This window comes from Erpetoichthys calabaricus, chromosome 10, assembly GCF_900747795.2.
Source record: "Erpetoichthys calabaricus chromosome 10, fErpCal1.3, whole genome shotgun sequence".
Taxonomy (NCBI): Eukaryota; Metazoa; Chordata; class Cladistia; order Polypteriformes; family Polypteridae; genus Erpetoichthys; species Erpetoichthys calabaricus.
Genome location: NC_041403.2, coordinates 77,005,400 through 77,019,890, shown reverse-complemented (window position 1 = coordinate 77,019,890; position 14,491 = coordinate 77,005,400). Strand labels below are relative to the sequence as shown.

Below are 14,491 nucleotides of genomic sequence, written 5' to 3'. Positions count from 1 at the left end.
TATACTATCATTGGATATTCAGTGAACCTCAAGAAAATGTGTGAAAATGAAAACTAGTATTGTGATAACGTAATAGAAATGCAAAGATTAGAGAAATGTTATAAACCCATACCAGTGTACTGGAATCTCACATGAGCACTGGTTGTTGAAAAGTCATTAAATATAAGATGCATCATACCCTTGGGACACTGCCTAGAATAGGACTTTCATTTAAACTCTGTATTAGAGTAAGTAAACTTGTGAAGTAAAGCTACTAAAAGAATCAAGGGTCCTCATGGATGACCTACTGAGATCAGTGAGTGACTGTGAAGTAGATTTACATCTGTCACAAACGTTGCATAACAATGACCTGTATAGTGGGGCCCTAATCTGAATTAGTAGCTGAGATTACAATGTTTCATATTAAAAAATGTGTTTATTCAAATATACGGACAGTACCAGAAGTGAATTTGCTATAAACAAAGAGAATAAAAAAAGCTAAAGGCTGGTGAAATGTATTACATGCTAACAGTAATGGTTTCAGTTATGTTTCTTTAGCAAAAAGTCTTACAGCCTCAATGTGACTCGCAACAAGACAAAGATGCACAGAGTGAAGTGTGAACTCACTTCTTTCTACAGGTGTTAGGTTTCTTCACTTTGTGCACACAGACAGTTCAGTATTCACCTCCGCATGAAGTATAAATCATCCTTCAAGCAGCAGCCTTCTGTATTTTAGTATTGTAGAGCTACTTATATGGTGTCTCATCCAGCTGAAAGAAAGAGTAATGCTAGGCCATAATGGGTCTCTGCAGAGCTGCTTGCATTTGAAAGTAAAGGCTGCTTACAATAATAGCTATCCACCAAAACCACAAATGTGTGGTTTCTGGAAGTGGTGGCTGCCTGAATATTATATAACAAGACCTGCATTAGTTTGGCACTAATAAGATAATTTGTAGCTCTATTTGCAATAGTCTAATTGTAAAATATATTCAAATATATTTGATAACTGTATTTGCAAGTCAAGTAATGATCTATCCCGTACAGTAGGACACTGAAACCATTCAAATCCATCTGGAGTTTGCTTAAAAGAAAGAAGAAAATTAACCTTTGGAAAGGTTTGGTAAAAAGTGAAAAGCTCTTGGGCATGTGAGCTATGTTAAAGTCTTGATATGAACCCCATCAATAATCTGTGACCTGACTTAAAAATATCAGTCCACAAGTGTTATCCTATATACTGTACTTGCATGGGCTCAAGGAGAATAGGCAAAAATGACTTCGGATTAATTTACTCAGTACTAGTTCACAGTTACCCCAAAACTGTTGTGTTATTGGAGCAGAAAGGTGGTTAGGTCAGACATTAATGAATGGCGTCAAATTAGCAACTTATTTCAGCTTCTGGCTTTAAAGTGTCCACTGAAACATACTTTTTAGGTTTTTTTTCTTTATAAATAAATAACATTACAATGAAAATACAGATTGAAGAAATATATGTATTACTTTTAATTCAGCTAACATTTAAACTTTTAAAGGGTCCGAGTAGAATTTGCAAGTCATCATACACAGTGCACATTCACTACATGTGAATCAATATACAGGAAATATTCTGCACGTAGATGTGAATACATCAGTTAAGTTTATGATGTAGGGACAGGTGCATAGGTACCATCCATGAAAAGCCAATAGAGCAGACATGATGTTGTATAAATCTAATATAATATAGATGCAGTTTAAAAATTAAAAAAAAAAAAAATGTGGGGAGTACTACAAGATGCTACTAAAGCAATCTTATCTTTAAAGGACGATTTTTGTAATTTTGGATTTAGTATATGCAATTTGAAGTTGTCCTTAAGTTAAGTATTTTATGCTTTAAATTTATTGCTCAGGTAAACAATTTAAAATAGGCATGTAACCAATAATCAATACAAAACTACCTTGCTTTCTCACTCATGTTCCTTTTTGGATCATGAGGTTCTACAGGATATGAAGAGTTTCACTAATGTAAATCACTTGATTACATTCTTTTATTTCTCTTTTTCAGAGCCCTGAATTTATTTTCATGTTGAGCAGCAAGGCTGGTGGGTGTGGGTTAAACCTGATAGGTGCGAATCGCCTGGTTATGTTTGATCCAGACTGGAATCCAGCTAATGATGAACAGGCGATGGCTCGTGTGTGGAGAGATGGGCAAAAAAAGACATGTTATATTTACAGATTGCTTTCGGTAAGAAATGTGAACAACCTAAAGCCAGGTTTTGCTGTTTGAATATTGTCTATTTACTTAACAATTCATGATAGCAACATTTACATTTAGCTGTCCTTCATTTTTATAAATATATACATACTGTGAATGAAAATGATGTAGGCAACAATTAGAATACAAACCTTTAACTGGGCAAAATACTTTGCCAAATTGCTTTCTTGTATATTTAGATGTCTAGAAAACCTTGTTTGAATCCTGGCCTGGTCACTGTCTATGTGTAAGATTACATGTTCTCCCCGTCTAAGTGGACTTTCATGCGGTATTATGGTTTTTCTTACACATCCTAAAGTCATGTGTTAGGTTTATTGGCAACTCTAAATTGACCAGGTATAACTGAGTGTGCCCTACAGTGGACTGGTGCACGATCCACGATTGGTTGGTGCCTTGCATCAAATGCTGCAGGAAAAGGCTGTGACTGTGTGTCCCTAACACTTAGTTACACCGGTTTAGTAGATAGATAGATGTATGTATTGTACACACATTGAAAAGGCATACACAATACAACCACCGTTCTTGGAGACTCTTGGGTTATCAGGTGCGTAAATTTAATCATTTCATGAAAATTACAGTCATGATCTCTTTTTATGTATTTATTATTTTTAAAGTAGCTAAAGATATTCTTCCCAGTTTTTCTGCTGTTGGCTTCATTATATTTCAGGTATAATAATGTCATTGTGAATTTTAATATTGCTTTTGTAATTCAAATATTCATTTATATACATAGACTGGGACAATTGAAGAAAAGATTCTTCAGCGGCAGGCCCATAAAAAAGCTCTAAGCAGCTGTGTGGTAGACGAAGAGCAGGATGTGGAGCGCCATTTCTCGCTAGGAGAACTAAGAGAACTGTTTTTGCTTAATGAAGACACTGTCAGTGATACACATACCCGGTAAGTTAATAAAAAATAGTTCATAAAGTTAACAACAATAAATTATTTGTGTATGTAATGCAATCAAGTTATGATCAATATATTTTTATTGCATTTTTTATGTATTATGGTAGTTTTTTTTCATTGCTTTGGAATAGCTTATGTGTTATGGAAATAAACTTTTACTTCTGAAAATGATGGGCATCAATAAAGGAGTGCTTGGCTTATAGCAATTTCATATCACATTAAGATGAGGCTTCTGAAATGACACTCCCAGTGTAGATGAAATCTTTACTGAAATGAATTAAAAGTAACCCTTAATTGACTGTCCTTGGAAAATAAATTATACCACATTTAAATTGCTTTTCAAATGTGTGGCTATGTCACAGTAACATTTGGCATATCATTACGCAACTATGGCAATTTTGATCAATTCTTGTAAAGTTTATTGAATACTTAAATTGCTCCTCAGTTACACACTAGCTGAAAATCATAAGATTTTTTTGGGTGAACCACCAGCCATCTTTCTTCTTAATCTGTTTATCCAGGGTAAAGTCATATGACAGCTGAATCATGTCAAATTAAAAATTAGCAACTCCTAAAATCATTTGCTTTTTTGACAAGTCTTCCTTCAGTTGTGTCTTTCTCACACTTGTGTATTTCCAAACATATTAGCAGGCCGAGAAAAAAATAGTACTATTGGCATATTCTTTTAATATGCCAAAACACAAGTTTCTAGATGTATTAATGTGGTGTCTCAATTAATATACAGATTAATAAAGGGATAGCAAAAAAATTCTGTAGTTGAAAAAAGCACTCTGCATCCTGCTAAAATGTATCTTAACAGCCTAATATTCACATACTCAAAAAATACTTAGGCTACATTATTCTGAAGTGGAAAGTACATATTGCTACTTGCTAAAAAGACCCAGACTTAGTTTTAAAAATTACACTGTAAATAAACTAGAATGATCCAGACTCTGTTTCAGTACGAATATGATATAAAAATTCAGAAGCACTGAAATTTCTTTCACTTTCAGATTCCGCTGTCGTCGCTGTGTGAATGGTCATCAGGTCCGACCTCCTCCAGAAGATTCAGACTGTACATCTGATTTGTCACAGTGGCACCATTGTGCTGATAAACGAGGACTCAAAGACAGTGTTCTGCAGGCATCATGGGATGCAGCTGTTTCATTTGTTTTTCACAATCGTTCACATGAGGATCAAAGGGTTTGTAGCATAACAATGTGTCCTTTTCACATGCACCTTCAACATTCAAGTTTCCTATCAAGTACATTTAAATAAATAAGTAAATTGTTGCATTTGTTAAATCAACAATATCTGACTGTTTTGAAATAACTGCATTCTTCCTATAATGGACCATAATATAACATATACTGTATGACCCCATAGTTTTGTTTCCATTGATGCTAGAAGGATCTGCTTTGTAAGATAAAAACATATTTAAATTAGATTTGAACTACTCAAATGTATATTTGTAAATATTTTCTTGTACACATTGCTATAGCAATGCAAGTTAAATTATGTCTTTCATAGTACTGATCTAATTGTAATATCTAATAATGCTGTATTGTACTGTACATAATGGTCCTACCACCTAAGGCAGATGGTTTTAAATTACAATGCTAAATACTTATATTTACTCTCACTACAAATTTTTAAAATATATAATTTCATTACTGCAATACTAATTCCAATGTATATTAAAATACAGGTTTGGAAAAATCTTTTGGCTATACAGTACACATTTCACTTTAACACTATTATGAACTATACTCACCTTCCAGTAAAGCAAGCTTGAAGTGCTTGTTCTTTTCTAATTACATGACTTACCAACTTTGATGTGAAACTTTAGGAATGAGATACTGACAAACAATGGAACAAAATGTTCTTGTGTTGTGTCAAGAAATGGGGAAGAATACAAGATACATTTCACATGAGTTCTAAAGAATGTAAGATAAAATATACCTAGTAATATACAATTTGTGACCAAATTAGCAAACAAATACTCGAGACTTAGATTTGTGGTAATCACATTGCACTTATATAATCTGCAAATGCTGCTTGAGAGTTCCAAGAGTTCATCACCACACTACACAGCCTTGTTAGTAGTTCCATGGCTTGCTTAGATGTCTCAATATCCCGGTCCAGTGGATTATGGCGCAAATCAAGTTTCAAGTGAGACTGGGGTGGACTTTTCTGCAGCATTTTTCCGAACTGTAGCAATCCATCCGAAAGGATGAAGTTGGAACTAAGGTTTGAAAATAGTAAAATAAAAAAAATGAATGCCAATTCTTTCAGTTACACATGCAATTATCAACTACAGAAATGCCATGTACAACAGAATTTTAATTCTCCCATGCTATACTAGTAGTAACAAATACATTTTTACATTCTCTAACTGACAGAGCTCCAGAGAGGTAGTTCCTATTCTAACAGCACAGACTTTTTTTTAGCTTCCAAAAAGAATCCACTCGTTTTCATATCTGAATAAAACAACATTCTCAAACCTGCTTGATCCAAGTCAGAATAAAATTACTGGAGCATTAGATTCAAGGCAGGGACCAGCTTTAGATGGAGCACCAGTCCATTGCAGACACCTATAAAATATTTTTTCCAAGCTATTACCAGAATTCAGAAAGGTTAGGAATATACTGCCAAAATCACTTTTATAAGTGGGTGAAATGAATGATTTCTGTAGCTGAGGTCATTATGATAGTTGAAATTCTGTCTAGTGGTGAAGGTACTGAAAATTAAGTGATTCTTTATTTACATAACTGAAGTGTTATTGACTTTAATTAAAACGTGTAGGACTAGCTGTTTTATCTGTCTAGGACACTGCCCCATTAATAATCAAAGGTAAGAAGAATAATAAATGGGAAGGAAACTACAGATGTATTTCATTTCAGGCCCAAATGTATCTTCTGCAGTTTGAACTCATTTTGATTTCAAACCAAATAGTAAAGGAGAGTATGAAAGCATAAAGAATGCTATTTGCTGGCATTGCTTCAAAAAGGCAATCACTAAATTGTCAAATACGAGCAATTTGCATACATACTTAAAACACAATCGTGTTGATGCCCTTCACCTCTATATCATTGATCCCATCATCCATATCCCCACATCATAGTTTGTTTTTTTTAAATGGTTGATTATACTTTTGTTGTAATTTATTTTTTTTAAACAGTTACAATATTTAGATTTTATTTATTTGTTATTTATAGACTACCATTATGCATATTGTATAGGCTACTGTTAGTAGTACTACTGTTAGCAGTAAAGTGATGCACGGTTTACAAATTAAAACACACGCAAACAATTTGTTTGAATTAAACAATTGACTATTCCAGTTTTCCTCACACATCCCCAAAGTTGTGTATGTGGTTGATGAAATGTTAACTTGAATTTGGACCTTGTCTGATGGTGTGGGTGTGTGTGCTCTGCAATGGACTGGCACTCCAGTTTGCTTACTGCCTTGCAACCAGTGCTGCTAGGATAGTCTTCACCCCCTAATGGCTATGATTTGGATAAAGTAGGTTTGAGAATGTGTATATAGAGTAAATAATCATAGTAACTATGAACAAAATAGAAAACAACAATACCTAATGTCCAACTGGATTATTCCTGAGACAGAATCCCCGGTAAATAAATCTGCTAGCAGAACTAACCCTTGGTTGCCTGTTATTAAAAAAGGAAAACAAGTACTCATTAATTATATTAAAACATATTCTACATCTGCTGCAATTTTAATTTTCACAATGTGTAGTTCTATAAAAGAATGAGATAATTAAATTATGAAACATCAACATTTAGTTTCTGAAATAAGTATATTTTAAACTGTAAAACCAGCATAAAGGGCAGCACCTTCTATTATTTATGTATTTTTGGATGTGAGCATGTTCATAAGGTGTTGATGTTGCTGCTTGCATTACATTTCTTAAAAATGAAGTGAAAATTAAAGAAATGTAAAATTTATCATCTAACCAAGTCGGTTTCCTGGTACTTGCAGAGTAACAAGAGATTTTTTTTGTTTAACCACAGCAACAAAATTGCTTAGAAATTCAGCCTTGTTCCTCTCAAATATCCGGCACTCAGTGAAGTTAACTCCTGAAAAATAAACAAATATTGTATATCTCAGCCTTGCTAAAAATATTTGATACCAAGTGATTATTTTTGTTTTTCATTGACATGCAGAGTCAAAAAGAAATCTGCACAAAAATCTATTTAAGAATCAGAGGATTGAGGTAGGATTCTATAGAAGAAACAAAGAACAACATGAGGAAAAAAATGAATATCAAAAAGTTTTTGATTTTAGGGAATGCAGTTTCTGTTCCTAGAGTTAATACAATTTCTGAAAACTACCTTAAATGAAAAACACTGTTACTAAACACAGTACACACTTTTTCTTTTTGTTAACTCAATTACATAAAAGGTGCCATACCAACCTAACATATGTAATCCTTCTCTAATACCCGCCACGAAGACCAAAGCCCTTTGCCAAATTATAGTTGATCAAATTTCCAGTTCCACTACAATTTGTCTGCTTACCCTTCAAATCAGTATGTTTCAGAAAGTGGAGGACTTCATTTTGACAGACAGACAGGTTAACATCTTCAAGTGTAAGCCAACACAATTCAGGGTTAGAATCTACAAAATAAATCATTGCTCATAGTCAAGAAAACGTTCAAAAGTAACACTGCACTTATTTAAAAAGTGCATGTTTCAATAGCTCTCTTCAAGGCCTCAAATTCTCTACTCAGGCTTAATTTTAATCAATATACAAAAGTATATTTTTAAATTATCAGATTAAAAAACTGAAATAGAGAATAATTTGTGCTCTGAAATACTCTTTTATATTATAAAATAATAATTCATTATATAATCAATAAAAACTTCCATTAAATGTGGAGTAATTTTGGTAGCTGCATGAAATGTTACCATATGATCTGTGTCTACTAGTGTATATCGCCTTACCTGCAAGAGAAAGAAGCAACGCACCAGCATCCTGTGTGGTTTTAAACCTCATCCCAGTCAAATGTAGACGTTGTAGATTACCAGATCCCCTTAATACACTCAAGAGGCTCTGCAAGTGAAGAGTCTCCAATGGAAAAGTCACTTTTAAAGAAGTTAAAGAGTTTTCTAAGGAATAAATAAAATACTTAATTGTAGCTGTGGGCATCCTGTAGGAAAAAAATGATTTTCATTGCTAAATTATCAAAAAGTGACATAAAGAAGAACAAATCTTTGATTTAGGCAAGTATTTTTTCAGTGGTACACTGATGCTATAGTCATTGCTGCTGCCTCAAAGTTTCAGAGTTTTGAGTCCGAATTCAACTCTAGAAATGTCTATCTGGGTTTTTCTCCTGGTGCTCGGATCTTCCTCCAATATTCCAAAGACATACAAGCAAAGCTAACTAGTGACTCTCACTTGGCCTTATTAGAGTGTGTGTGTTTTTTTTTATCACAATGTGACCTGTAGTGGACAAATGCCCTGTATAAGGTTAATTTCTGACTTGCATCCAATGCTGCTGATATCTGGTTTTTGTCTGTGGGATTCTAAATTGAGGTTTGAAAATCAGTGGTTGGGTAGTTTTTAGTGTGAAATTACTAAGCTTGATTTAATGATCAACTAAACATAATATGCAGCCACTATTTCCTGAGAAAGGAAAAATGCTTAGCTTTTTTCTTATTTTTTTTTACTTTAAGGGATATGAAAAGTAAATAAAAATATGAAAAAGATGTCTTCATCAAATAAATTATCCGAAAGAAATTCAATTTATAATAGACCAGATTGGGCCATTTATTAAGTAAAAACACTATCCCATTTCAAATTAAATGCTATCTGCAATGGTGGTGAAGCTCAATGGTATGGTTAAACCATGTTATATGAAAGCTCTCAAAAATTTAAAGTGAAATACTGTACTTTGAAAACCCACAATAAATGACCTTTCTGATAATTAGCTTATCTGGATGTGTCCTGAAACTAATACGACATAGTTGATATTCAGTCACTCTACTTTCAGCGTTTCCACATGATATAATAATGCTCTCTTTACAAATGTAATGTAGATTATATTTGCTATTACTGGTCTCAGATTTACCAATGTTTATTTCCATGCACACAAGAAAAACATAAATATAAGTCGAATTTGCTTAAACTTACACTTTCATTTTGCAATATTATTTTAATATTCATTTTATTTAGATTTTATACAATTAATATTAAACTCTAAACAAATGGATGCTTTGCTTTTTTTTTTTTATAAGTCCCAATAAATGTCCAAGTGTAAACTAATTTCAAACATGTTTTTTTTTTTATCCTAATGGTCTTAGAAAAATCCATCTTAATAAAAGGACGTGACTGTATGGTTGCTACGTCTCTGTCATTCCAAAAGATGGTGCATCACAAACATCATCTTAATACATAATTCGCCTGCCTCCTCACTCACTCACGTCCGTCCGAAGCCGAATGCGCAGTCGCCTTCTGCTCAGCTGCCCGAAAAACCTTACAAGACCGACATCCAACCCCAACATCGCGGCAGGCAGCGGATTTATGGACGCAAAAATTCAAAGAGAAAGGCGACTTCGATTAAAGCTCTAGAGGCCTGAAAGGCGATTTTGACTACAGCTCGAGGCCTAATTACGCATTCTGATTCAATTACGCATTCATTCAATACACCTATATCAGGTTTGTGGTGCTTATACTTATTACTATTCCATATTGTACTGGAACATTCACCATTCAATATTATACTATAGGCCTGGAAAATTCATCAACTAACAGTACAAGCCTGTACAGTAATGAGTAAAGCGGACTACAATCATTACAAAACAACTTCTTCGTTACTTATCATTTGTTCTTCATACACTGTTGACACAAACTCGTGTCCGTTTCATCTTGCGTTGTCGAAACGGGCTGTTTGTCTAGTTAGTAATAATGTACTAAAATGCATTGTGTAATTGCCATTCCAATAGGTGGCGCATTATAAACCTTAACACTGCTTTTATGAATCATATAGCAAACGGCATATAACAGAATTGCATGGTGCACTGCAGATGCTAATGCTATGGAAGTGATGTCTACATTAATAACTTAGATTTCAACCTATTTTGGACAGGTAGTACAGCTATTATTGTATAATCCAACCCTCAGCATCTGTCTGAACTCATAGCTTTTATAAATATTTTATACTCCTACTGCAATGTCTTACTGAGGTACAGATGGAAATAAAAACCTATAAATTATATTAATTTACATTCTATACTCCAAGGTGTACAACTTCCATGTTGAGAACTGTAATATAGTCAACTGTATATTAGACTGTAGAAATTACTGGAAATTGAAGGTGCTCACTAATTCTATTCTGACTATGAAATAATTACACAATGTTCTGTATCTCACTGTAGTACACTGACGCAGTTGGCAACATCGGTATCCCACTAACTGAACCACTGGTTCAATTCCAGGATGGAACACTCTCTGGCTGAATTTTGTACACCCTATCTGCACCAGTTACTCTGAATATTACAGTTATCTAAACTGCATTTCTTAAGAATGTAATGAAATATGAAAGTGCGGATATCAATTTAAAAAACGAAAGGAGTTTTAATTTGTTCAGTTGTTACCTACGATTGCAGGTGGAAGCATTGAACATTCCTCCTCTTGGTCTTGCTCCACACTGAAGCCAACAGATACACTTTCCAATCGCGGGCACAGTTTTAGCAGTTGTATAAGCAAAGCTGTTAGACTTATTGGGCAGGCTATTCCAGAGAGAGACAATACCCTGAGAAAAGACTCAGTAGACTGGCACAAGCAACTCAGGGCTTCTAAAAACTTGAGTAATTCAGGCTTATTGATATGCCCTGTGAAATGAACAAAAGAAAGTTGTTCAGTGTAAAGAAATATGCATAGTATTTTTATATACATCAGATCTATGAATCTAATGCCATACAACATTACAATCATCTGGATTCAGTAACAAATTACTTACGACAATACTTACAGCTACTAAATACTTCCAATGAATGTAGACCAACCCAGGATGGCAGAAGTGATTGTATCTTCAGGCAGTCTGAGTAATTTGACAAATCAAGATCAAGAGCAGAAATGCATCTCAGGTATGAACTTGTATGTGAAATGGACTGAGTATGAGTGAATAAATCCTTGCAAGTGGTACATTTAATGTTTTCCTTCAAGTTTTTACAAGATTCTAGAGAAGTATGGAGATCCTCCTGAACAGAGATTACTATAGTTTGCTTTGTTTCTAGACATGGTTGCTTACATTCTTTGTGGCATTTCACATCTTTCCAAGTTCTTTTCCGTTTATTATCAAAGCAAATGTTTCTATTTAAATGCAATGTATTGCACTTGTATGACTGAGCCATACATGTGGAAGTGTCTTGTTCTAATGATAAGGGGCAGGCCAACTCATTTTCTCTCACAGTTGGAGAAGGGCTTGTAGTTGAACCTCCCATTTTATCCTCAACACCTCTCATTTGAAAATTGGAGACAAAACAGTTAAGATCATCTTGCACTTCCACACTCAAGTAACCAGCACAGATTTGGAGTATACGAGTCAAAATTGAGCAGCTGGGAATCCTGCAGTCTGAAATGATCAACCTCTGGACATTTCCATGATGGATTAAACTGTGAAGAACATATGTCAGGGATATTACAGCATTCTTATCTGGATTCTGACGCAAACGCTGGAACTTTATGTTTAAAACAGTCTCTTTCAAGATCTGTAGGACATGAGAAAACTTGTTCATCGCCAGCTTCACTGCTCCTTGAAGCCGATTATTGAAGGTCAGTTGTTTTACATATTTTGCTCCTAATGTCAAGATACAAAATCTTGGGTCCTTTGTTCGTTCATGTTCCATTTTTGAGTTGCCTGACAAAGCTATATGAAAGGCACTCTCCAGAAACTTCTGCTTCCAATCCCTGTCTGACTAAAATAAAAAAACAATCTACATTAATTGACATACATTTTGAAGCTCTGCAAAATTCTGCTTACATAAAAGTCAAAAACATTCATTAACTGAAGTGGTTTTGAATGAACCAAAATATAAACCAAAATGATGGATATACAATCTTTAAAATATGTCTTGTCTTATGGACTGTACAGCACAAAGTTGTTGGTTCAAAAGACTAGTATGTGATTAACATTTGTATTGTATATATCTTTACTCAAGCAAAATTATCGACAGCTTATAATAAAGCTTTTAAATGAGTAACTATGACAAAGTAATACAAAAAAATAAATGTATTTACTGTGCATCCCACTGGTCTGTTCCTTATGACTTCCATCCATAGTGCAAACCATGCTGCTGTTGTGGAGATGCCTAAACACACATCAAGGTATTTATATTATTACTGTAATATACATAAAGGAAACTATTCTAAACCACTATACATGTGGTAACTGAAATTACTTAAAGAAAACTTTTATTATATTTTAATTTAAAAAGCTGAAGAATAATATGCTTTACCTTTCCGGACTGCTGCATTTTCAATTCTCTCCAAGTAAAAAATATTCAAGAATGGCAAGAGCTGTTCAATTAGAGATCCAGGTAAATCTAAAAAAAACAATGTATATATACTGTATTCAGCTGTTAATTCACTGGCATCTGGCTTATCCTTTACAACATCTGCTAGCACACTGATCTGATTCAGGATCGCAAGGAGTCAGTAAATTTCCCAGTACAGTACCACTGAATACAGCAGCCATATCACCTGCACTTCAAAACAGGTAATGCATCTGAAGCTAAGCATGTCTGGGCCTGACCAGCAGTTTGATGGGAGACCATCCAGGAAAGCAAGGGTTGTGCCTGGAAGAGGTCTTGGTGAGTCAATCAAGGGGCACTTACCCTGAAGTCTGTATGTGTGCCAGTGTAGTGACAAGGACGTTGAGCTGAAAAAATGGAGCTGCTTTTCCAAATAAGACATAAAACCAAGGTCCTGACTGCCTGTGGTCATAAAAGATCCCTGGGCATCTTTTTCAAAAAGTGGGGTGTACCCTGATGTCCTGGCTAAATTGCCCATCAGACCTTGTCCATTGTGGCTCCCTAATTAGTCCCCCTGTCTCTAATTGTCTCTCTGTCTCACACACACACCACTTCACCACCTAATAACTAATGTGTAGTGAGTGTACTGGTTTAATAATGGCTGCCATCACATCATCCAGGTGAATATTGTGGTAGTTGAATTGGCTACCCCATTATCTATGTAAAATGCTTTGAGTAGCTACAAAAGCAGTACATAGATATAATTATTATTAAAGAGGCAACCAACCTTTCCTCTCTCTATCAAAGGGCAGAACCAAATACACTGAACTTTTTAGAGTACTCAGTTAAAATAACACACAATGCTAGAATAAAATTACAGTAACTAAGAAAAAAAGCAAAGTATGTAAGCTCCACATATGCAGTTCCCTATCCAGGATTCTCTGGAATGTATGTACAGTAGTATGTAAGTCTACAACCAAGACTATTCTGACAAACAGCAAAATAAGTCTACTTAAAACAGGACACTCATTAAACTTTAACATATTTAAAACTTTTAACTTTAAGTGTCTAATAAAACAAAAATTGCAATATACTTTTAAATCAGTAGTGATGTGATAATAAACGTGTTGCCATGTACCGGAGTTATTAGTGGGAAGGCCACTAAAATCACAAATGAAAGACACTAATAAAAAATGTGTGCATAAACAACCGATGATGCCAGCTGTTTTTAGAGTCCAACGATCTGTCCGATCACCGTCTTTGATGAGTGGGCACGCTGTCCTTGTTCACAGGACAGTTTGTCCTGGATATTTTGGTTTCTCCACGCGCAACCGCTCAGGATTGGCTAAATCAATCAACAAAATAACGAATGATTCAGGCAATTAAATACTCACCCCAGGCTTGATGCTCTAGAATGTCCATATTTCTGCTTACAACTACGGCACATAATTTTACAAGTGTAGGAGGCAGGTTATCGAACCCCATGGTTTTGTTTATCGTTATTTTTCTTCTGCGACTACATCTCACGCTAAATCGAGATACCCAGAATACGCTCGTATGTTCACAAACATTTTGCTCCGTTAACGTGTATAAAGCCGCATGTAAATTATATCTTAAGAAACGCACATGCACTGCAAATATCTAATCATTAAAAAATGAATTAATAAACTTTCATATTTAGAAATTACATCAATATTTTTTTCATACACCCTGTTCGCCGTTTGTTAAAGAAATGTTAAATTACGGAAATAACCGATTTACTTAGCGACTACATAAGAATAAGACCAATACATTAACCTGATGCGATTTAAAATGATAAATTGCAATTTTCACACAACATTTTGGCAAAAACCACACTGAGCA

The 14,491-nt window shown here is 34.5% G+C and overlaps 2 protein-coding genes across 2 annotated transcripts in view; one reads left to right on the top strand and one right to left on the bottom strand.

Moving 5' to 3' along the window:
* Positions 1 to 5,037, top strand: part of rad54l (RAD54 like) — a 23,583-nt gene extending 18,546 nt beyond the window's left edge. The window contains exons 17-19 of the mRNA XM_028811475.2: positions 2,018 to 2,197; positions 2,961 to 3,124; positions 4,144 to 5,037. Of these exons, the coding sequence (XP_028667308.2) occupies positions 2,018 to 2,197; positions 2,961 to 3,124; positions 4,144 to 4,408 (609 nt within the window). The 3' untranslated portion in view covers positions 4,409 to 5,037. The remainder of the gene's footprint in view (positions 1 to 2,017; positions 2,198 to 2,960; positions 3,125 to 4,143) is intronic.
* lrrc41 (leucine rich repeat containing 41) lies at positions 4,996 to 14,491 on the bottom strand. Its single transcript, XM_028811476.2, has 10 exons — positions 14,023 to 14,491; positions 12,614 to 12,700; positions 12,396 to 12,466; positions 11,128 to 12,073; positions 10,751 to 10,987; positions 8,099 to 8,263; positions 7,673 to 7,771; positions 7,109 to 7,231; positions 6,727 to 6,802; positions 4,996 to 5,375 (listed from the first exon to the last, which is right to left on the bottom strand). The coding sequence occupies exons 1-10, from the start codon at positions 14,111 to 14,113 to the stop codon at positions 5,156 to 5,158; spliced, it is 2,115 nt and encodes a 704-aa protein (XP_028667309.1). The 5' UTR covers positions 14,114 to 14,491; the 3' UTR covers positions 4,996 to 5,155.

What these genes read in the sequence shown, in the direction of transcription:
- lrrc41 (XM_028811476.2), bottom strand. Translation starts at nt 14,113, where the DNA reads ATGGGGTTCGATAACCTGCCTCCTACACTTGTAAAATTATGTGCCGTA. An exon ending in ATTGGAAGTATTTAGTAGCT is followed by an intron (nt 10,988 to 11,127) that starts GTAAGTATTGTC and finishes TTCATTTCACAG; the next exon opens with GGCATATCAATAAGCCTGAA. An exon ending in GAAACATACTGATTTGAAGG is followed by an intron (nt 7,232 to 7,672) that starts GTAAGCAGACAA and finishes TTTATTTTTCAG; the next exon opens with GAGTTAACTTCACTGAGTGC.